The sequence below is a fragment of the Elephas maximus genome, chromosome 17 (genome assembly GCF_024166365.1).
Source record: "Elephas maximus indicus isolate mEleMax1 chromosome 17, mEleMax1 primary haplotype, whole genome shotgun sequence".
Taxonomy (NCBI): Eukaryota; Metazoa; Chordata; class Mammalia; order Proboscidea; family Elephantidae; genus Elephas; species Elephas maximus.
In genome coordinates, this window is record NC_064835.1 from 33,997,265 (window position 1) to 34,020,309 (window position 23,045).

The window sequence follows — 23,045 nt, forward strand, 5'->3', positions numbered from 1 at the left end:
AAAAACTCAACTGCAAAAAGACAAATAACCCAATTAAAAAATGGGCAAAAGATATGAACAGACACTTCACTAAAGAAGACATTCAGGTAGCTAACAGATATATGAGGAAATGGTCACGATCATCAGCCATTAGAGAAATGCAAATCAAAACTACAATGAGATTTCATCTCACTCCAACAAGGCTGGCATTAATCCAAAGAACACAAAATAATAAATGTTGGAGAGGCTGTGGAGAGATTGGAACACTTATACACTCCTGGTGGGAATGTAAAATGGTACAACCACTTTGGAAATCGATTTGGCGCTTCCTTAAAAATCTAGAAATAGAACTACCATATGATCCAGCAATCCCACTCCTTGGAATATATCCTAGAGAAATAAGAGCCTTTACACAAACAGATATATGCACACCCATGTTTATTGCAGCACTGTTTACAATAGCAAAAAGATGGAAGCAACCAGGGTGCCCATCAACGGATGGATGGATACATAAATTATGGTATATTCACACAATGGAATACTACCCATCGATAAAGAACAGTGAGGAATCTGGGAAACATTTCATAACATGGAGGAACCTGGAAGGCATTATGCTGAGTGAAATTAGTCAGTTGCAAAAGGACAAATATTGTATAAGACCACTATTACAAAAACTTGAGAAATAGTCTAAACTGAGAAGAAAACATTCTTTTGTGGTTAAGAGGGGGGGAGGGAGGGAGGGCGGGAGAGGAGCATTCACTAATTAGATAGTAGATAAGAACTACTTTAGGTGAGGGAAAAGACAGCACACGATACAGGGGAGGTCAGCACAATTGGACTAAACCAAAAGCAAAGAAGTTTCCTGAATAAACTGAATGCTTCAAAGGTCAGTGTAGCAGGGGCAGGGGTTTGGGGACCATGGTTTCAGGGGACATCTAAGTCAATCGGCATAAAAAATCTCTTAAGAAAACATTCTGCATCCCACTTTGAAGAGTGGCATCTGGGGTCTTAAACGCTAGCAAGCAGCCATCTAAGATGCATCAATTGGTCTCAACCCACCTGGATCAAAGGAGAATGAGGAACACCAAGGACTCAAGACGATTACCAGCCCAAGGGACAGTAAGGGCCACATGAACCAGAGACTACATCATCCTGAGACCAGAAGAACTAGAAGGTGCCCGGCTACAACCAATGACTGCCCTGACAGGGAGCACAACAGAGAACCCCTGAGGGAGCAGGAGATCAGTGGGATGCAGACCCCAAATTCTCATAAGACCAGACTTAATGGTCTGACTGAGACTAGAGGGACGCCGGTGGTCATGGCCCCCAGACCTTCTGTTGGCCCAGGACAGGAACCATTCCTGAAGCCAACTCTTCAGACATGGGTTGGACTGGACAGAGGTTTGGAGAGGGATGCTGGTGAGGAGTGAGCTTCTTGGATCAGGTGGACACTTGAGACTATGTTGGCATCTCCTGCCTGGAGGGGGAGATGAGAGGGTGGAGGGGGTTAGAAGCTGGCAAAATGGACAGGAAAAGAGAGAGTGGAGGGAGAGAGCGGGCTGTCTCATTAGGCGGAAAGTAATTGGGAGTGTGTTGGGTTTTTTTAGCAAGGTGTATATGGGTTTTTGTGTGGGAGACTGATTTGATTTGTAAACTTCACTTAAAACACAATAAAAATTGTAAGATAAAAATAAACAACTTCTTTTCATCAAAATATGTAATTAAGAAATTGAAAAAGAAAGCCACAGAGTGGAGAAGATACTTGTAAGACATAACTCCAAAGAGCTTGTATACAGAATATGTAAAGAAATTCTATTGGTTTGGAAAAAGATAATCCAACCGAAAAAAGGGCAGAAGAATGTAACCAGCGTTTCACAAACGCATCCTATCCAAATGGCTGATGAACACACGAAAAGACACTCAACATTATACCATACATGCCTAGTAAATGGTTAAAATGAACAAGACTGACAATACCAAGTATGGTAAAAATGTAGTGAAATTGGAATTCTTAGATACTGCTGGTATGAATGTAAACTGCTACTAAATACTCCATAAAATGGTTTAATATTATTAATTAAAAGTTGGGTCTATGTATACCTTATAGCCCAGCCATTTCACTGTTAAAGTTGTACACCCAACAGAAATACATGCCCATGTACACTGTAAGTCATATACAGAAATATCCATAGCCACTGTTACTCTTAATAGCCATACCTGGAAACAATCTGATAGTGTCACATGTAATTACATTGTGGTATATTCATAAAACTAAATACTGTATAGCAATAAAAATGAATGACTCTCCCAAGTACAATGTTCAGTAAAGAAGCCACACCAAAAGGAAACCACATTATATAGTTCCATTTATGTCAAGTTCAAAAAATGAGAAATTAATCTACGGTGTCAGCTGGCAGGACAGTAGTTATCTATGAGAAGAGAAGGCTGTGTAATTGAGAGGAAGCATGAGGCTGAGTTTTAGGAGTGTTCGGTTGTTTAATCCGGGTGCTGGTTACACAGCATGTTCTCCTCATAACATATCGTTGAGCTATGTGCTTAGATTTTTGCAGAGAGATATATATATTTTAATTAAATAGTAAAAAAAGAGAAAAATACAGTGAGGTGGCCTGGTGGGTAGGCTAAAAGAAAGTACACAAATAAAATGGAAAAGAATATATACAAAAATGATTGTACAGAAAATGTTAGATACGGAATGCAGACAGTCAACATACACACCGCTCGCTAATTTTCCTGAAAATGGAACAAAGGAATTTTCAAAGAGGGAAGAGATGAAAATTCTCCTGAAGTAAAGTTTTAACCGACACATCAAAAAGACACACCCTGTCCTCGGAAATTCAGATTCATATGCTGGTGAAGTCATCAGACTTCAAAGAAAAACTTCAAGGAGAAAGAAAGAATCACCTAGCCGTTAAGACAGAAGAGGTATGAGGAAAATATCAAAATTAGACTCAAGATTTCGCCAAAGCAAATTAAATCGTAGTAGAGAGTGAAGCAAAATTCTAAATAACTGTGGTGACTGAAGAGAACATAAATATGTTAGTTTCACTAATAGCCTAACTGACACAAAACAGGGGTGAGGAAAATGGAAGAACACCTGTGCTGACGGCCAGGAACCGATCGACAGGACGGGGCTAAGGCTGAAGGACGGTTTGGGAAAAGGCTGACTCCAGCTGCTTTCAATGTCACTTCCATTTCTTCTGCTAAATTCAAGCAAATTTCAGCTTAAAATTTTTAAGTTAATAATAGCATTTAGAGTATGACACCATTTTCTCCCCTGCTTGTTCATCTTTATGTATGCATGTCTGAAATAATAGTTACCAAATATTAAGTTAATGTTTCTGGGTAGAATTTGGAGAGGTGTTGGGTTTTTTGTTATTTTTTTTTTTAAGCATCTTTTTTTTTGTAATGCTTCAACTTTTTATGAAAAATATTAATACTGCAAAAAATGAATGAATGAATTAATCATCTATGGAAGACATTCAAAAGCATTCCATTAAATGCAAAAACTAACTAGGCCCATTCAATGCTTCCTTGATGGAATCAATAAATATTTACAGAACATTTTTTTGGTCAAGAATATACCTAATTAGTATAAAATTATTAAAATAAAATAATAATCCTCATTCAAGTTCACAGACCTTACAAAACTATAGTTCATTACCATTCAGGAATAAATTCAGTCATAATTTATATAACAAGGAATTCTAGGAACTTTCTCCCAATTTCATAGATATTATTAACATATCTATTCATTATTTTTCAAATTTAAAAATGGAAATATCTGAATTATACACTCCCATAAAAACCCACTGCTATCACGTTGTTTCCAACTCAGAGCGACCCTATAAAATAGGACACAGTAAAACTGCCCCAAAGGGTTTCAAGGCTATAATCTTTACAGAAGCAGACTGCCACATCTTTCCCCTGCGGAGCGGCTGGTGGGTTCGAATCACCGACCTTTCAGTTAGCAGCCGAATGCTTAGCCACTGTACCACCGGGGCTACTTTATGAGGATTCATTAGTTCTCTCTCATAAACTAAAAAATAAAAAAGTAGAAAGTACTTACTAATGAGAATTTAATTACTAGGCATTCATGACACTTGCAGATACAGCTAAATTACAGTCATACTAGGTGACACGAAAGTAACTATATTTGAGTTCATATTCTCTTTGGAGTAATACTGACAATATCTAGAGTCTGTGCCTCCTTTATCACTTCCACACCCTGGAGGAAAATAAGGAAGAAGTCCCTCAAACTCAAATAGAATATATTAGAAATGTGGATAAAGGGGAAAAAAATGCTTTAAAAGAAAACCAAGAACAATCCCAATTTTTAAGACACCAGAATGAGGAAGATTGCCATCAGATTTATATGTAATTTAAACAGGATTTTTTTCAGTGTTTAAAAATGGAGAAAGCACTAAAATATTTCAAAATCAAACAAATACACACACTTATAAAGCTAAGGATTATTCTTTGGGACTTGAGCTAGTATCCTCTTTATATGCTTATTTTTTAAATGATCCCGACAAAACATTTTTTAACACCAGGCTATTCCAGGGTACATTGACTGGAGTATATCAGCGTAATGTTTTGTTCGGTTTTCATCAAAGGAGCTGGTCAATGTTCTTAATACTTAAAAAGCAAACATTCAGAGAATACATGGTACAGAGGACTAAGGGAAGCATTCCAAGGACCCTAACTCTCACAGTACTTCTCCCAAACAACAAGGGCAATTCCTTACCTGCTGAGCTGTAGCATCCTGTTGGACATAAGTGACCTGGCCTGGGTCTGTAAACAGAGTCTAGACAAAAAAAAAAAACAAAAAACTTATCAATACATCTCCAGATATCTTGCCTATACAGGAAAATTATCCTACTGCTAAGCACCCATTCTTGGGAGAGTTAACTCCCATTACAGCTAGTGGTAATCCTTCATTAATAAAGAAGACAGACAGTAATTTTACATTTTGCTAAAACCTCCAAAGAGGTTGTATAAGCTAACCATCCCAAGTGTCTAACATACATCACGATTTTACTCTTCCACAAAGCCCATCGAGGTTGAATAGGGCAGTCAGCTAAAACAGGCACATCATGAAACAACAAGACAGACCATGAATGAGGGCACTGACATTGACGCTGAGCAGGGCAGGGGAAGACTTGGGATTAAATGAAAATGGATGGAGGCTGACATTCAGAAGAGTATTATATTCACCAGGATTACAACTGTTTCAAATACAAATGCACATTCATTATCAGAAGAGAATTAGAATGAAAATAAATTGAACTTCATGGCCAACAGGTTCCTTTTTTGGATAAAGCCAGTAAGGTCTTAATTTAAAAAAAAAAAAAAAACTACGCATTATAAGCACATGCCAGTGTGGGTCACAGTGCACAGTGCGGCAAAGCTAAGTGAAGAAGAAAAATCTTCAAACTTATTTTAGCCAAAGCACCGTGTCAAATATCTCCCATCTAGAAAAACATTTCTTTCCTCTAAAATTTTTAAATGACTTTATTCACCCCTCCTTTTAGCTAATCTATGGGAATAAGAACTATGGCTCAGTTTTGATTCCAGAAGAACATAGAAAAGAATTTCAGCCAGTGTCACCCTTCCTGGATTCGGCACACAGAGACACGCAAAACACATACAACTATCATAATTTAGACATTTAGTAACAAAGTAATAAACTAAAAGTTGGGCATGGGACATTCTTTACATAAATGATCCTATATTTAGGGGAACAAAAACAAGTAGAGGCATTCCCAAAGCACCAGCCTGACTATGGGGCTATTTCACCTATACATAGATCTGAAAGGTATTATTTAGGAAGCCCCCTTTCTTCTTAGGAGTGATTTGAGTCTCCTGATTAATTATTGCATGAGGGCAAATTGCTATTACCAGGATCCTACTATACAAGTGTAGCATTTTTTTTTAAACAGATGTTTAAAAGCACTTTGCACACTGTAAAGTGCCAACAAGAGAAACTAGCATTTGTATATGGGAAAACATTTGTGACACACCTTTGAAAACTGATGCTCCAAGTCCCTGGCAAAAAAATAAAAGTCGCTATAATTGTACAGCTTTTCCTAGGAAACACCTGCTCTGATTATAGTCCTACTAAAAAAAAAAAAAATTTTTTTTTTTTATCAGTAAGTTATGTCAACAACTAATCGGATCCTCGGTTTACACATCTAACTGAAAAAACCTGCATGCCGTCTCTGACCTATCTGTAGTTATACAGAACTAAATGCCATCCGTGGCCTGGTTCTTGATACTTAAGAAAAGTAGCAAAATTCATAATCCAGTCAGTGGTCACTGGGGAGAAGGACTGTTATGAGGCTATTATTCTAACTCTTTACATTCAGTTTAGATAAACAGCCCCTATCATCCTCTGCCAAGTCGGTTATAAGCTCGAGAGCACGAATCATCTCCAAATATTTTCTGCCTCCCCAGCACCCAGCACAGGCACTGGAAGAGGGGAAACATAAGCAATTGGTGAATTAATTAATTCATAAGAAAACCGTAAACGAGGACGGCTGCACGTGCCTGCGCAGCTTCCACAGGGTGGATGTAAACCAAGGTGTGCTCCGGACCATCCACAGAAGTGTAGGAGGCGCCATCTGCCGTGTACACCACCTGCTGGGGTGGACGACCCTGCTCATCGGTGTAGACGATCTGGGCCACAGTTCCAGCGTCCGGAACAAAGTGCACCTGGGGCAAAAGGCAGACAGGTATGTAGCATCAATCTCACAAAAGTACTCAGCTGACCAAGCACATTCACCTTTCTAAAATATCCCCTAGTGAAAGGAAAACAGGGCTGACAGATCTTCAGTGGGTTGGTGACTAGGAGACAGGATCTAACGGACTGCTGAACGTTAGGCAGCTGACGTCAAGCCCCCTTTGCCTCTGACGTCCAGTATAGACACCACACTCAGGCAGGGACGAGGGTGTGGCTGACGGACCCTGCAAAAGCGACTGAAGATTCCTGGTTGACAACACTACCAAAATACAAAACACAAATTATTCCGTGATGTGAACAGATATGTCTAGACTCAAAAGCCAATTGCTGTCAACACATCCTAAAAATTCTCCCCTATAGCTAATAGTGCCTTTCAGCAAACACATTAAAATAAGGTCACTTTCTTTCCTGTAAGTTCTTTCATACTCAAAGGATATACTGGAGGTATATCAGTAAATATGTGTTGAATCAATGAATGTAACAGAACTCTTCCTTGCCAGCTAGGTAAAAATACTGAAAATTCTAATAAAGTAATTTTAAGAGTTTTTGGAAAACCGGTTCAGTTGTCACAGGGTAAATAATTCCCCCATCTCCCAAGAACTAAAGAACTGAAGCAGGAATTGAGTGTTGTAAAATCTTTTCTGAGTAGTCAGCTTTGGAGCTTTGAATTCTTGAAGGCTAGAGCTTGGCATACCGCCTGACACCTTGTATTTAAGGTACGGGAGCAGATGGCCAAAGTAGACATTTGGGGAGAGAAATAATTTATGCGTTGATATTGAAGTCAGGCACTCTTAGGATGGAATCCTTACTCTTCTACTGGCTTGGCTTTGAACCTAATTTTTTATTACGGTGGGGAACAAGAGACCCCCAAAGATGACACAAACACATTTAATCCCCAGAAAGAAACATGAGAACCATATGCAATCTAATCCACCGCCGTCAAGTCGATTAGCGACCCTATAGGACAGAGCAGAACTGCCCCGTAGAGTTTCCAAGGAGCGCTTGGCAGACCCGAACTGCTGACCTTTTAGTTAGCAGCCATAGCACTTAGATTTCCATATGCAATCTAGCACCACAGAAATGCAGCAAACTCCCACCTCTATATCAACTTCTACATAGATTCGATTTGCCCAGGAAGAAATAGTTTGTATAAGAAGAAGAACTCGGCTTATCACATATTTGCTCAGTTTTCATTGCTGTAAGATAATTTTGTGACTTTGTATTTAGATTTGTTCATTAACAACAAAACCAGGGACTAGTCTGAATGTTTAAAAAAGAAAAAAACATTTCCTCAAAAAAAGAGATATCTAAGTTTTCCATCTTGGCTCTCCATCACTCAGGATTCTGCTGAATCAGAGTCATTAGCTAAGGAAAAGAACAACTGGGAAGAGGTGACACGAAGGAGGCCTGAGCTCTGCTGTCTGCTGTCTGGTTACCCACAAAGGGACCCTGGTCAAGTACGATGTCACAACCAGGCTTCCTTTTGTTTTGTGCCTTAATGGACTACATTTTGGTATATAAGCAAAATACACTAAAATATCTAGCTATATGAAAGTCGCCTTCAAAATGGATGCCCTGGGACACAAACAGCATTCTCAACTATTCTGCTGAAAACATCTCTAGAACTTCTTTTTTTTTTTTTTTTTAATATTCAGACTTTTCTTTAAATCACACCAGATAATCAACTTTATTACTTTATTATAACACCGTTTTTGTTTAAAAAATTAAGCTTTATACTTTGGTCACATATAAAACATGGCTCCACATGACTGCTGGCTCTTCCCAAAATTCAAATCCATACCTCAAATGCATAGATTTGCCTTTGGTAAGAACAGTCAAAAGCACATGGAGCTGGTTCTGATGGCAGCTGAAAGGCAGAGGCCATCAATGCCAGCACCATAGGAGGTGCTGACACTCCTCCACAGCTGATGACGGATAACGGGACAACCTTCACTTAGAGGCTAACATTCAGAATTTAAAAAGAAACCAAAAGAAAAAGCCACTCACTTTACAGACATACCTTGTGCATCCATTACACAAGGAGAATCAGAATCCTATAATGGATAACACGAAAGAAACAAACTATAGCTTGAGGTTGGCAGCATCAGCAATACAAAATTAAACGGGTAGTAAAACAGATGAGAGCACTAAGTTGCAGAAAAGGCAGAGGCGCCTATAGGTGGTAGTTTAGTGCTTCTTCTAAGTCACGGTGAGCCATCCTGATGGAGAATTCAAAGTACTGAAACACTGCCTATGCCTTATGTACAAGTCTTCAAGTCGGCCCCTCCTAGATACTCATCACTATAGAGTAGCTGTTATTTCTTTAGCTGCCAGCTAACTCTACCCAACTAAAAAGCAGCTATCGACACCCAGCTGGGAAGGACCACCCTTCACCTGTGCAGCATTCTGTTCGTGTTCTGCAGCTGTGGGCCACACGTGTGAGTTTTCAGCTTTGGAGTCCATCTCTTCTCCACTGGGTGCTCCAAGACGGGGCATCTACAGCAGCTAGGGGCAGACAACACTCATCCGTCTACCACATACGCGCTTCTGAACGACAGGGCACTCCTGCTGCAAGGTGCTGAAAAAAGAGAAGAGCAACCAGGACATTAAGTAGATGAATAAAAAAATTTGTAATAATGATACCATGTATTACATGCTTGCTGTATTCTACGCACTCACTCTGTGTGTGTGTGTGTGTGTGTGTGTGTGTGTGTGCGTGTATGTGTAAACTGCAATCTTCATCAAGGATACATGCGGTAGTTTATCTTGGTCCCTGATGGGAAGAATGAGGTTCGCAGATGCTAAAAGCAAGTAGTGATGGCTTCAAACCCAAGTCGACAGCCACACAGCCCAAACTCATTCCTCCCTTGGCACACCCGTGGACATCGACTTCCCATACCACCTTTACCCAAAATGAGCAACACAAAAGTGAAAGTCAAAAAACAAGAAAAGAATGGCGGGGGAGTGGGGAGGGGACTGAATTTCTGGGCCAAAACTTGGTGACGACAAATATAAACCTTTTTTTCTCATTTGGTCAGTGAAGGAGTGATTCGTGACCAAATCAAAAGCCTTAGTAAAAAATCAACATAAACAAAACCTACATCTTGGAAACCTTACTCCTTTCCAAAACAGGCTTCTAAAGTAACCGATTTTCCCTTTTCATGATGACAGAACATGGACGCTTTAAAAGTCATGTGAGACTTGCTGTGTGACAGGCAGCAGGGCAGCCACACCAGGTATACTACCTCCCAACCTCGCAATAAAAGAGTATAAATATACGCAGAAAGGCCAAAATGGGTCAGAATACCAATGAGCTAAAGACAAGAAAGACACTGGCCAAAAGCCAGCCAGAATGGTCTCCATTATTAATGGAAATACGCTGAGAAGCACAGCCTTAGACTACACACACTTACTACAACCTCTGAAAAAGAATAAGGCCCATAATGTGTGGGTGTATATGTAAGTGTGTACACAGGCATATATGTGTATAGGCATGTATATATGTGTGTAAACATAGGTATATGTATATGCAGCTATGTGACAGTATGCACATACATTCTACTATATAATAAAGCACATGGGGGCACAGTTACAGATACTTCTTAGACATAACCAAACACCTCACGGGATCGGATTTCTGGGTTTGAATGGTCAGGACCACACTCTTGTGGGATATCTCAGACAATCTACATAACACAGTTCATAAAGTTTGTGTTCTATATCCTAGTTTGGTGAGTAGTATCTGGGATCTTAAAAGCTTATATTTGACCATCTAAGATACAACTATTGGTCTCTACTTGTCTGGCACAAAAGAGAAAAAAGGAAACAAAAGACTCAAAGAAGAATCTTGTCTACAGGACAAATAGTCTACATAAACCATGGCCTCATCTACCCTGAGACCAGAAGAACTAGATGGTGCCTGGCTACTATTACCAACCTGTAATCAGAGCCACAACAGATGGGCCCTGATACAATGGAAGAAAAATGTGGAACAGAACCTCAAATTCCTAACAAAAACAAACAAAAAACAGACGTACTGGACTGGTTGAGACTAGAGGACTCCCCAAGACTGTTGTCCTGAGATACTCATCCAACCTTGAACTGATACTAACCCCTGAGGTCACTTTGTAGCTAAACACAAATTGGCTCCAAAAAATATCTCATTTTTACACAAGTAACATACATTCTACTTTTTTGCCAACCACACCTCCCCCCACCCTTTTGAGGTATTTTTGTAAGCTCACTAGGCTAATTTTTTTTTTACAGCAAAAAACATTAACATAGTGCACAGAATAAAATAACTCATGGAGGGAAGACACAGTCGGCAAAAAAATATAGAACACACGCATTATTTGCATAAAAATACAGTAATGAATATCACGCAAAAGTAATGTGCTCCTTTAAAAAAATCACCTACACGAGACCAAATGATCAACAATTACTTTAAAACAAAGATGAGAATGTAAGGGGATAGGGAAACTAGATTAATGAAAACAGAACCACCAGAAAGGAATAATGAGAATGTTCACGTATTGTGAAGAATGTAACCAATGTCACTGAACAACTTTTGGAGAAATTGTTGAAGGGGAACCTAAATTTCTATATAAACTTTCACCAAAAACACAGTAAAATATTATTTTAAGAAAAGAAAGATAAGCCCATAGAAAAAAGAAAAGATGCTTTAACACCCAAATGTCTGTGCCTAACTCTGGGATACAGTGACAACAGCAGGTCCAAACTGTGTGCGAACCATCTTCTGAGACACTCAGGAGCCTATTCTGCTTCCTCTCGACGTTACCACGCTCGCCCACCTCGCAGTCCTAAACCCCTCACCCCTCACACACTAATACCCACCCCGAATCCACTCAGACAGTACAGCAACAGTGCCAATGTCCACCAGTCGGCGAATGGATAAACAAAGGGGCACAAGAGAACTTTCTGGAGAAATGGAAATATCCTGTATCTTGTATCTGGATTGGGGCAGTGGTTATATGGGGAATATGTGTGTCAAAAGTCATCAACCTGACCAGATGAAGTATGTTAATTTCCTCTTTTATAAATTATACCCTCATAAAGTTGACTTTTAAAAAAAATCATACCTTTCTTATACAGCTTCCAGTTGCCGTGGAGTCGATTCTCACTCATGGTGACCCCACGTGTGCCCAGGTAGGACTGCTGCTCCATAGGGTTTTTGGAAGCAGATCACCAGGACTTTCTTCTGCGGTGCCTCTGGGTGGGTTTGAACCACCAACCTTTTGGTTAGTAGCCCAGCATCTAATCGTTTGCATGAATTTCTTTTATACAGCAGTACATTTTAAAGATATGGAGTACCTGGGTGGTGGAAACAGTTAACACACTTGGCTGCCAACCAAAAGGTTGGAAGTTCAAGTCCCCCCAGAGGTGCCTTGGAAGAAATGCGTGGAAATTTACTTCTAAAAATCAGCCACTGACAACCCTCTGAAGACAGTTCTACTTTTACATACACGGGGTCTCCATGAGTTGAGTCAGCTCGATGGTAACTTGTTTGTAGAACTGCCCCATAGACTTTCCAAGGAGAGCCCGGTGAATTCAAACTGCCAGCCTTTTGGTTAGCAGCCAGAGCTCTTAACTACTATGTCACCAGGGTTTCCATGGATCACCCCAATTCCATGAACCCAGAAACCTGGATTTCAGGAGAACCAAAACAGTTTTGCCAGTAATAAAAATTCTAAGTGACAAAAAGCAGTTGTGCCATAATTTAATCGGCAAGGTTTTTTCTTTCTTAATTGTACATAAAATAATTGTCTACCTTAACATCAACGTTCTATATTCAATACAGCATAGTAATATCCGTGATCACTGAGCATAATCACGAAGATTCAAGAAATGGTAGCCTTTTTTTTTTTTTCATGTTTCGTGAGCATCAAACACATTTTTTAACACATACAAGCACTAGGTTGGATTCCGGGGGTAAAAAGGGGAACCAAAATAGACAGTCTCATGCAGCTCCCACGGAACTCATAACTGGAACACATAATCCAGCAAGGGAGACGGCCAGCCCACTCCCGAGATCACCCCCAGGTGACATCTACAAGGTGTGACTGACATGATGAAGGCTAAGGGGATGTAAGGAGGAAGGATGGACACCTGCTTTTCCATTTCTCTCAAGGCTGGCTTAAACTAGATGGCGGAGTATCTAGTTTGTCAATCTCCACACACTGACTGCCCTCCTAGAATTCCCTCTAACAGTTTCCATAGTCCCATCCTGTCCCACACCCCTCAGCTGTTCCCTCAGCATCTACCAGCCCAGCTCCTGCCCATCACTAGGCCCTTCTCTGCTGAAGCCTCTACTCCAGGAAATCTCTCCAGGCCTTTCGGCTGAGAAGCTCCCAGTAGGAGGAAGAACTCATTTTGGCCTTTTGTCCCTGGTTTCTAAAAGCAGCCATCGGAATTCCCAAGCAATCAGGTCCCTTTTGTTTTTCTAAAACAGCCAGGCAACACTTAAACATGTGCAAATGAGAGCTGTGATGGTTAAGGTTGTGTGTCAACTTGGCTGGGCCATGATTCTCAGTGGTTTGGCAGTTATGATATAGTTTGGCAGTTATGTTTTGATGTAATCAACTCCATGATGGGATCTGCTATGAGCAGCCAATCAGCTGAAAGGGAGTTTCCTTGGGGGTGTGGCCTACCTCCAGTATATAAATGGATGTTCCAGAAAGGCTCTTGTTCTAGATCCTGCATCCAGCTCATCATTATCTGACCTCTGGTTCTTGGGACTTGAGCTAGCAGCTTACCTGCCGATTTGTCAGCCTCTGCAGCCTGCGAGCCAACAGTATGCCCTCTGACCTGCTGATCTTGGGTTCGTCACCCCCTGCAGCTATGTGAGTCAGGAGAAGCCTCCAGCCTGATGCCTGACCCATAGTCTTGGGACTTGCCTGCCTCTACAACTGCGTGAGCCATTTCCTTGAGATAAATCTCTTTCTATATGTATATATACATATACTTCACTATTTTTGCTTTTTAGAGAACTCAGCCTAAGACAAGAGTCCCCAACTCATCACCTGGCAATAGGCCTCAGGAAAGGTGCTGGGCATGTTGAGGTCTAGGAACAAACCACCACCCCCCACCCCCTGAGGCCGATGTTTGTCAGCAGGGTTAAAGAGATACCACTCTGGGTTGGTGGCACCATGTCTAACCATGCCCCCCTACAGGTGGTCAGATGGGAAAACCTACATTGTGCTCCATGTAACAAATTACATAGGCTTTGGTGTATTAAAATGGCTGGGGGGCAGGGGAACTTTTGGGGTCCCTCATCTATGGTGCCAGGCATGAGCATGAGTATCAGAGCTTTCCATCCCACCTAACTAGCCTAGCTAGCTGGCGGGGAGGAGGGGGTTCTGCAAAAGGAAGGCTGTTTGAGTCCCTCACCTACAGTACAAAGTGGAGTACACACAGAAGTATCGTCATCTCTACCCAGACAGCCTTTTCAAGTCAGGAAGAAGTGCCTCAAAAATGGATCTACATTTGTTCTGGTGTGCTGTCTGTTTTTTTCTGTAAGTAACCAAAGTGACTTTCCACATGCTAACACTCTGGGATCATCTTGTGTGTTGAGGCTCTGATCGGATAACTGCAGCCCCCATGAAGTGGGTGATATACTGGGTGGACTCCTTGTCCTAACAGTTTTATCGATCATATGAACACAGCCTCCACGGAGTAGGTGATGCACTGGGTTGACAGCGCACCCTAACAGTTTTATTGCTGCTTAAAATGTTGAGGCCAATTAGTCCAAAGGACTAATGGACCACAACTACCACAGCCTCCACCAGACTGAGTCCAGTACAATGAGGTGGTGCCTGGCTACCAGCACTGACTGCTCTGACAGGGGTCACAATAGAGGGTCCCAGACAAAGCTGGTGAAAAATGTAGAACAAAACCCTAACAAAAAAAAAGACCAGACTCACCGGCCTGACAGAGACTGGAGAAACCCCAGAGTATGGCCCCTGGACACCCTTTCAGCTCAGTAATGAAGTCACTCCTGAGGTTCACCCTTCAGCCAAAGATTAGACAGGCCCGTAAAACAAAACAAGACTAAATAGGCACAACAGCCCAGGGGCAGGGACAAGAGGGCAGGAGGGGAGAGGAAAGCTGGTAATAGGGAACCCAAGGTCAAGAAGGAAGAGTGTTGACATGTCATGGGGTTGTTAGCCAGTGTCGCTAAACAGTATGTGTACTGTTTAATGAGAGGCTAGTTTGTTCTGTAAACCTTCATCTAAAGTACAATGAAAAAAAAAAAAAGAAGAAGAAGAAAGATGTTGAGGCCACCTGCAAATGTGGCATATTTGCACATTCAAGGAGGTGGAAGAAGAGTCCCAGATCTATCTTCAAAGGTTGAAGTTAACCTGGGACCCCAGGTTGAACCATAAATACAATTTCACTTAAAAATGTGATTAAACATAGTGGTCACATTTCATATATAAACCTCAGAAACACTTAGAATTCAACAGAGGCTTCTGCACGGGCCTGGCACCTCATAAGCCAGACACATCATTATTTATACAGAAAGCACCCTCCAGATAATGCATTTACAAATAAACTTGTCTGGCTCATTACAAAATGACAAACTAGCAAAAACTGCTGGCTCACACCCTGAAACTCAACACTAGACAGGCCATAGAGAAGCTGGAGGGAGATACAGGGACCTGCAAAATAGACATAAAAACTGTGAGAAAGAAAACTGAGTCCTAATTGGGGAGGGAGCTGTGAACAGAAGGGGACCAGGCACCACAGCAGGGAGGTGAAGCAGAATGTGTCTGTTGTTCCCTCTTAGCGGCTGTTGCCCACACCTGGACCCATCGAGGCTGTAATGCAGAAATACCGCAACCAACTTGGCACTGCCAGGCAGGGGCACACCAAGGCAAGACAAAGAGGGCTGGGTGGGGAACAGAAAATGAGTGCCAGGAGACTGGCTGGCTGGTGGGCATTCTCTCCCTCTTTTATGGATTGAATTGTGTCCCCCCAAAATATCTGTCAACTTGGCTAGTCCACAATTCCCAGCATTGTGTGTTTGTCTACATTTTGTCATCTGATATGATTTTCCTATGATATGTAAATCCTACCTCTACGATGTTATGAGGCAGGATTAGAGGCATTTATGTTAATGAGGCAGGACTCAATCTATAAGATTAGGTTGTGTCTTAAGCCAGTCTCTTTTGAAATATAAAAGAGAGAAGTGAGCAAAGAGACGTGGGGACCTCCTACCACCAAAAAAGTAGTGGCAAAGCAGAATGCATCATTTGGACCTGGAGTCCCTGGGCTGAGAAGCTCCTAGACCAGGGGAAGATTGATGACAAGGACCTTCCTCCAGAGCTGACAGAAAGCCTTCCCCTGGAGCTGGCACCCTTAATTCGGACTTCTAGCTTACTAGACTGTGAGAGAATAAGCTTCTGTTTGTTAAAGCCATCCACTTGTGTTATTTCTGTTATAGCAGCACTAGATAACTAAGACACCCTCCATCACACACACACACACACACACACACACACAACTCCTCAACACAGTGCTAGGGCAGAAGTGTGTCTTACAGGAAGGTTTCCCCAGGTCAAACAGTGAGTGGCTGGGCCCAAAGGCTCTCAGGCCTGATGAACAAATAAGCGCTTATTTTTTCTTTCATCTTTCATCTTTCTTTGAATGAATGTGTATAGCTGTATGGTGACTTTTGCTGACCCAAGTATACAATAGAGCATCCTTCAGGAACACTTTCATGAAAATTAGTCTCCATCGAAAAGAGGGCTGCCTGATTTTATTAAATGAGGTGCCACAAATACTAGGGCACTGAAATAGGAACTTGGACTTGCACTTACTTAGATTAAAGCAGGCTTTGGAATCAGCCAGCCTCAGTGAAAATCCTAAATCTGCCACTTGTCACTTTTGGCAACTTGCTAATTTCTTTGAGCCTCAGTTTCTTCACCCATAAGGACAAAGATCCTAACTATATCAGGTACTTAACAATAGATAGCAATTTTAACTAATGCATATAATACAAAAATACCTTCATATCAAAAACCAGAAAGGAAACCCTTCTAAATGCATATCTAAGATGAAACATCACTTGGTAACTGAAAAAAAGTGATTTAATTCTATGTACCAAAAAAAAAAAAAAAAAAACCATGTTCATTAATGCACCGGGTTATATAAAGGGAGAAAAAAAGATTATGGGAAAATCAACTCTATGACATAGAATAATAGAATTTCAGAACCGGAAAAGAAGTTCAGGCCCATGATTCTCAAAATGCACTCAGATGACAGAGCACCTGAAGTCATAGTGTTCTTGGCTGAACACCATGAAATAGTAATATATTTGTTTCCATCACATCATAATAATAGCTAACGTGTACCAAAAAGAACTGGTCAACGTTCAACCATTTCAGGAAATAGCATGTGATCAAGATCTGATGGTACTGAAGGAAGACATCTAAGCTGCACTGAAAAAAAAAAAGGTACTGGCAAAAAACAAGGCTCCAGGAATTGACACAATACCAGTTGAGGTATTCAACAAACGCATGCAGCTCTGGAAGTGTTCACTTGTCTATGCCAAGAAATTTGGAAGACAGCTACCTGGACAACCAACTGGAAGAGATCCATATTTGTGCCCATTCCAAAGAAAGGTGATCCAACAGAAGGCAGAAATTATCGAACAATATCATTAATATTACACACAAGCAAAATTTTGCTGAAGATCATTCAAAAGTGGTTGCAGCAGTACATTGACAGAGAACTGCCAAAAACTCAAGCCAGATTCAGAAGAGGACATGGAACAAGGGATATCATTGCTAATGTTAGAGGGATCTTGGCTGAAAGCAGAGAATACCAGAAAGATACCAACCTATGTTTTATTGACTATGCAAAGGTATTTGACTGTGTGGATCATAACAAATAATGGATAACATTGTAAAGAATGGGAATTCCAGAACACATAATTGTGCTCATGCAGAGCCTGTACTTAGACCAAGATCCAGTCATTGAACAGAACAAGGGGGTACTGGTTTAAAATCAGAAAAAGTGTGCCTCAGGGTTGTATCCTTTCACCATACCTATTCAATCTGTATGCTGAACAAATAATCCAGGAAGTTGGATTATATGAAGTCACGGCATCAGGATTGGTGGAAGACTCATTAACAACCTGCAGTATGTATATGATACAACCTTGCTTGCTGAAATAGAAGAGGACTTGAAGCATTTACTGATAAAGATCAAAGACCACAGCCTTCAGTATGGATTACACCCTCAACATAAAGAAAACAAAAATCCTCACAACTGGACCAGTAAGCAACATCGTGATAAATGGAGATAATATTGCAGTTGTCAAGGATTTCATTTTACTGATCCACAATCAACTCCCATGGAAGCAGCAGTCACGAAATCAAACGACATACTACATTGGGCAAACCTGCTGAAAAGACACTCTTTCAAAGTGTTAAAAAGCAAAGACGTCACTTTAAGGACTAAGGTGCGCCTGACCCAAGCCATGGTATTTTCAATCGCCTCATATGCATGTGAAAGCTGGACAATGAGTAAGAAAGACCAAAGAAGAATTGATGCCTTTGAATTATGGTGCTGGCGAAAAAAACTGAATATACGATGAACTGCCAGAAGCACAAACAAGTCGGTCTAGGAAGAAGCATAGCCAGAATGCTCCTTGGAAGCGAAGATGGCAAGACTTTATCTGATGTACTTTGGAAATGTTTTCAGGATGGACCAGTCCCTGGAGAAGGACATCATGCTTGTTAAAGTTGAGTGTCAGCAAAAACAAGAAAGATCCTTAATGAGATGCATTGACACAGAGGCTGCAGTAATAGGCTCAAGTATAGCAGCTATTGTGGGGATGGCACAGGATCAGGGAGTGTTTCTTTCTGTTGAACACAGGGTTGGTATTAGTTGGAATCACCTCAAGGGCACCTAACAACAACAACTTGTGTGTAGCATTTACTGTGTGTCATGGATTAAACTGTGTCCCCCCAAAATACCTGTCAACTTAGCTATGTTATGATACCCGGTATTGTATGATTGTCTACCATCTTGTCATCTGATGTGACTTCCCTATGTGTTGTAAATCCTACCACTATGATGTAATGAGATGGATTAGGGGCAGTTATATTGAGATCTACAAGATCAGATAGTGTCTTAAGCCAATCTCTTTTGAGATACATAAGAGAGAAGCGAGCAGAGAGACATGGGGACCTCATACCACCAAGAAAGCAGCACCGGGAGCAGAGCACGTCCTTTGGACCTGAAGTTCCTGCACGGAGAAGCTCCTCGACCAGGGGAAGATTGATGGACCTTCCTTCAGAGCTAAAAGAGAAAGAAAGCCTTTCCCTGGAGCTGACACCCTGAATTTGGACTTTGTAGCCTATTAGACTGTGAGAAAATAAATTTCTCTTTGTTAAAGCCATCCACTGTTACAGCAGCACTAGATGACTAAGACACTATGCACCAGGCATATTTTAAGTAATTTACACGTATTGATTCATTTAACCCACAGAATGACCTATCAGGAGCTATGTTATTATCTCCATCTTCTGGGTGAGGAAATGAGTAAGGGTGAGGTTAAGTGGCACGCCCAAGGTAACACAGCTGGTATACGGAAGAGCTGCCATACAAGCCTGGACAATCTGGCTACTGAGCCCATGTGTTAGGCACTAATCTGTGCTACTTCTCATCCAATAAACTAGGGACACTTGACCTATGTTATGATTCCAGTTCAAATGATTCCATCATATAAGTTACATAAAAATTATATCTAATCACACTTTACCATTTTTTTTAAACTGTTAAATTAAACAGGGTGAGGTGCTCCCAAGTTTTCCACTAACTTTTTTACTACTTGTTCATCTGTCACCCATAGCAACAAAGTGTTAATGAAATGTCATGGGATAAAAATCTCAAAATCAAGAAAATCCTATTAAATGATATATTGTATAGGCAGATCTGCTGCAAAAGGCCTCTTTAAAGTTTTCAAAAGCAAAGATATCATTTTGATGACTAGGGTGCCTAACACAAAAAAAAAAAATATTAAATGATATATTGTATAGGCAGATCTGCTGCAAAAGGCCTCTTTAAAGTTTTCAAAAGCAAAGATATCATTTTGATGACTAGGGTGCCTAACACAAGCCATGGTTTTTTCAATTGCCTCACATGCATGCAAAAGCTGGACAATGAAAAAAGGAAGACAGAAGAATTGATGCATTTGAATTGTGGTGTTGGTGAAGAATTTTGAATATACTGTGGACTGTCAAAAAAACCAACAAATCAGTCTTAGAAGAAATACAAACAGAACGCTCCTTAGAAGCGAGAATGGTGAGACTTCAGCTAGCTTACCTTGGACACATCATCAGGAAAACCAATCACTAGAAAAGGACATCACACTTGGTAAAGTAGAGGGTGAGAAAACAAGGGAAACCCTCAATGAGATGGATTGACACAAGAACCACAACAATGGACTCAAACATACCAATGATCACGAAGATGGTACAGGACTAGGCAGGCTGTCAAGTGTCAGAGCCATCTGGAAGGAACTAACAACAATCCTTTATTTATTTTATTAAAATGGAAAAACATCTTGGCCCATTCTAGAACACTCATGTTTTGAGGGGGTATAGTTTGAGAACTGCTCGTGGGGAGCAACATCTATTTATAGAAGAAGCAGTGAGATTAAATGAATCACTTCCAGGCACATAGCAAGGTAGAGACAGCAAAAATCAGAATCTGAGAGTCCAGGTGATTCCAGCCCCCTCACCCCTATACCACTTTGCCACCATTAGATTTATTGTGGAAAGAATTTAAATGAGTCTTTAACAAGACATTCTTTACATTGCCTAAAAGCTTTTTATCTTAGCTTTGTTCTATCTCTTTAAACTTACTGTTCTTGACTTCCTAGTTAGAGAAACAGTCTTGCGCTCTGTAGCTCATATCAAGGAAAAAAAATGACAAAATCTCAGCACAGTAAAGGCAGACAGCAGGGTAGGAAAATGGGTAACCTCCTACTTAAAAGATTTGAGAGGGCAGAGACCTGGATATAAAACTTGTACAAGGTTTGAATGATAGTCACTAAACAAGATACAAACTTTTCTTTTTTTTTTTAATTTTTCTTTAATTAAAAACTTTTAAAAAGCTTTCTCTTTTAAGACAAACAGGAAAAAAAAAAGTTTTGTTACTTTCCTTTACGGTCTTTCTTTTCTTTTTCTCATTGTGTGTGTGTGTGTGTGTGTGTGTGTGTGTGTGTCTGAGACAAAAGTCCTTCTAGATACAAATTAACTCATTACAAAATACCTGCTTTGAAAATTTTAGAGCTAAATCTTGTGATATTTGAAAATCTCAGAATAAAAACCATGTATCAAAGAAAAATGTGGTACAGAGTAATAAATGGGAAAATTAGCACCATATGAAGACCCAAACTAGGCAGCCTGCAAAGATCAAGCAAGGAATGGCAACTGCTGTATGACAATGTTCAAATCGACAGACCAAAATGGCAATGAGTGAGGAAACCAATGAGGTAGGTGGCACAGGCTAAAACCTTCCCAGCCAGGATGGGTACAGCAGAGAGAGCAACCTGGTCTTAAAAAAAATTTTTTTTTTTTTTTAGTGTGCCTTAAACTCCAAGTGCTGATTTTAAATTGATTAATGACACTTCGTATGTTCCCTTAAGAGTTATGTTATATACTATGTCTAATTCTGAAAGTAATAAAAAATAAAAAGCTTATTTATTCATAATTTAATTGAAATAAAATTTTAGGGAACGATCTGTTACAATGTCGGTGATTAAACAAAGCTAGAAACAAAACCTAAATGTATTTCTAGAACTCAGTTACTTCTTTACAAAATAAACTCATCAACAAAGTACTTTTTGGCTCTACAATTAATATTAAATGAAATTATTTTTTTTAATGCTGGTACTTGGAGAAAAACAGATTTTTAAATAGAATAAGATTTGAAAACGTAGGTGATAACACTTGTGAAAATATGAAGATGAGACTTCTGGATACTGTATTACTAAAAATTTTAAAACTTGGTGGGGCAAGCACTTTTTGTGTTTACTCTGACACTGAAATATAACACTCCTTCCCTGTGGCGTGGATGCCCTAGTATCCCACTGCACTCAGGGTAGTCAGGGCAGGGACTCTGGATTCCAATCCTGGCTCCACTCCTCACTAACGGTTGACCTCACACAAGTTACTGCACCTCACTCAGACTCAGGTTTACCATTCACAGGTGGAGACAATAATCGTATCGATTCCATAGAGCTGTAAAGAGGATTAAGTGAGTTCATATTTGCAAAGTGCTTAGAACAGGGTCTAGGATATGGTAGGCCCTTTATGTTTGTTACATGAAAGAAATAACGATTAGGGTCACTTCTGAGTCACAAACCAAATCTGGTAGAGCAAGTAGAAACTTAACTAGAGAAGAGAGAGAAGGGACTGTGAAAGGGAAGAGAAAGAAAAAGAGGGAAGGCATGGAGGGAGGGAAGAAGAAAGTTTCAGGAAAACAATGAAGTTAGGAGGATACGGGGCAGGAGGACAAGAGGAATAAAAGGAAGAAGTGGGGAAAAGACTAAGAAAGAACTAGACAGGCAGAATAAGGCAGGGGGAAAGATGGGAGAAGTAGAGTAAAAGAGAAAAAATAAATCACATTGTTCTCTGGTACTAGGTAAGAGTTAGAAGTGAAAGTGGAATGATCTAGAAGGTAATTCCCATAAGAGATAACCTCAGGTAAAACAAGCTGGACTGTGGGGTAGTCAGAGGTGGCGGCAGGGGGCGGGGGCACCTCTCATGCTCCCACCATTCCCTGACTGCACAAGAAACAGGGACCTTTTGAGAACAGATGGGACCCAGACCAAGTACCCAGAACGCTGGTCTTCGGAACTCCTCAGGCGGCCCCAGAGGTACTCACAGACTGCTCCCCATGATGGAGATGGAGCTTCATGGTCCCTGTCCCATCCCCATCACGAGTAGGCCCATGGCTACCCAGGAGCAGCTCTGTCCTCCACTAGTCCTTTCTCTTCCCAGCAAATTGGCCCTGCTCTCTTCCTGTGGCCACTGCAGTCACACCCAGCTCAGGGCAAAGCAGCTGCCTCCAGGTACCCCTCCGAGAGTGACTACAGAGTGACTATAATATAAAGCACCTGGCAAAGCAGGTGAGTAAGAAGGAGCAGTGACTGCAGTTACTGCCAATGTTGTGTCAAAACTCTTCTGTTCTCTCCACGTCTTAGGGACAAGAAGAAGTAGAGTCCTAGGAAGAGATGGTGATGTCTGGTCTGACGTGGTACCTCACCCAC

General features: G+C 40.8%; 1 protein-coding gene across 1 annotated transcript in view; it reads right to left on the minus strand.

The window, feature by feature from the left end:
• Window positions 1-23,045, minus strand: part of PRDM10 (PR/SET domain 10) — a 113,484-nt gene that overhangs the window by 69,625 nt on the left and 20,814 nt on the right. The window contains exons 2-4 of the mRNA XM_049856638.1: window positions 9,134-9,317; window positions 6,547-6,711; window positions 4,745-4,804 (exon numbers count right to left, since the gene is read on the minus strand). Coding sequence (XP_049712595.1) covers window positions 4,745-4,804; window positions 6,547-6,711; window positions 9,134-9,235 — 327 coding nt within the window. The 5' untranslated portion in view covers window positions 9,236-9,317. The remainder of the gene's footprint in view (window positions 1-4,744; window positions 4,805-6,546; window positions 6,712-9,133; window positions 9,318-23,045) is intronic.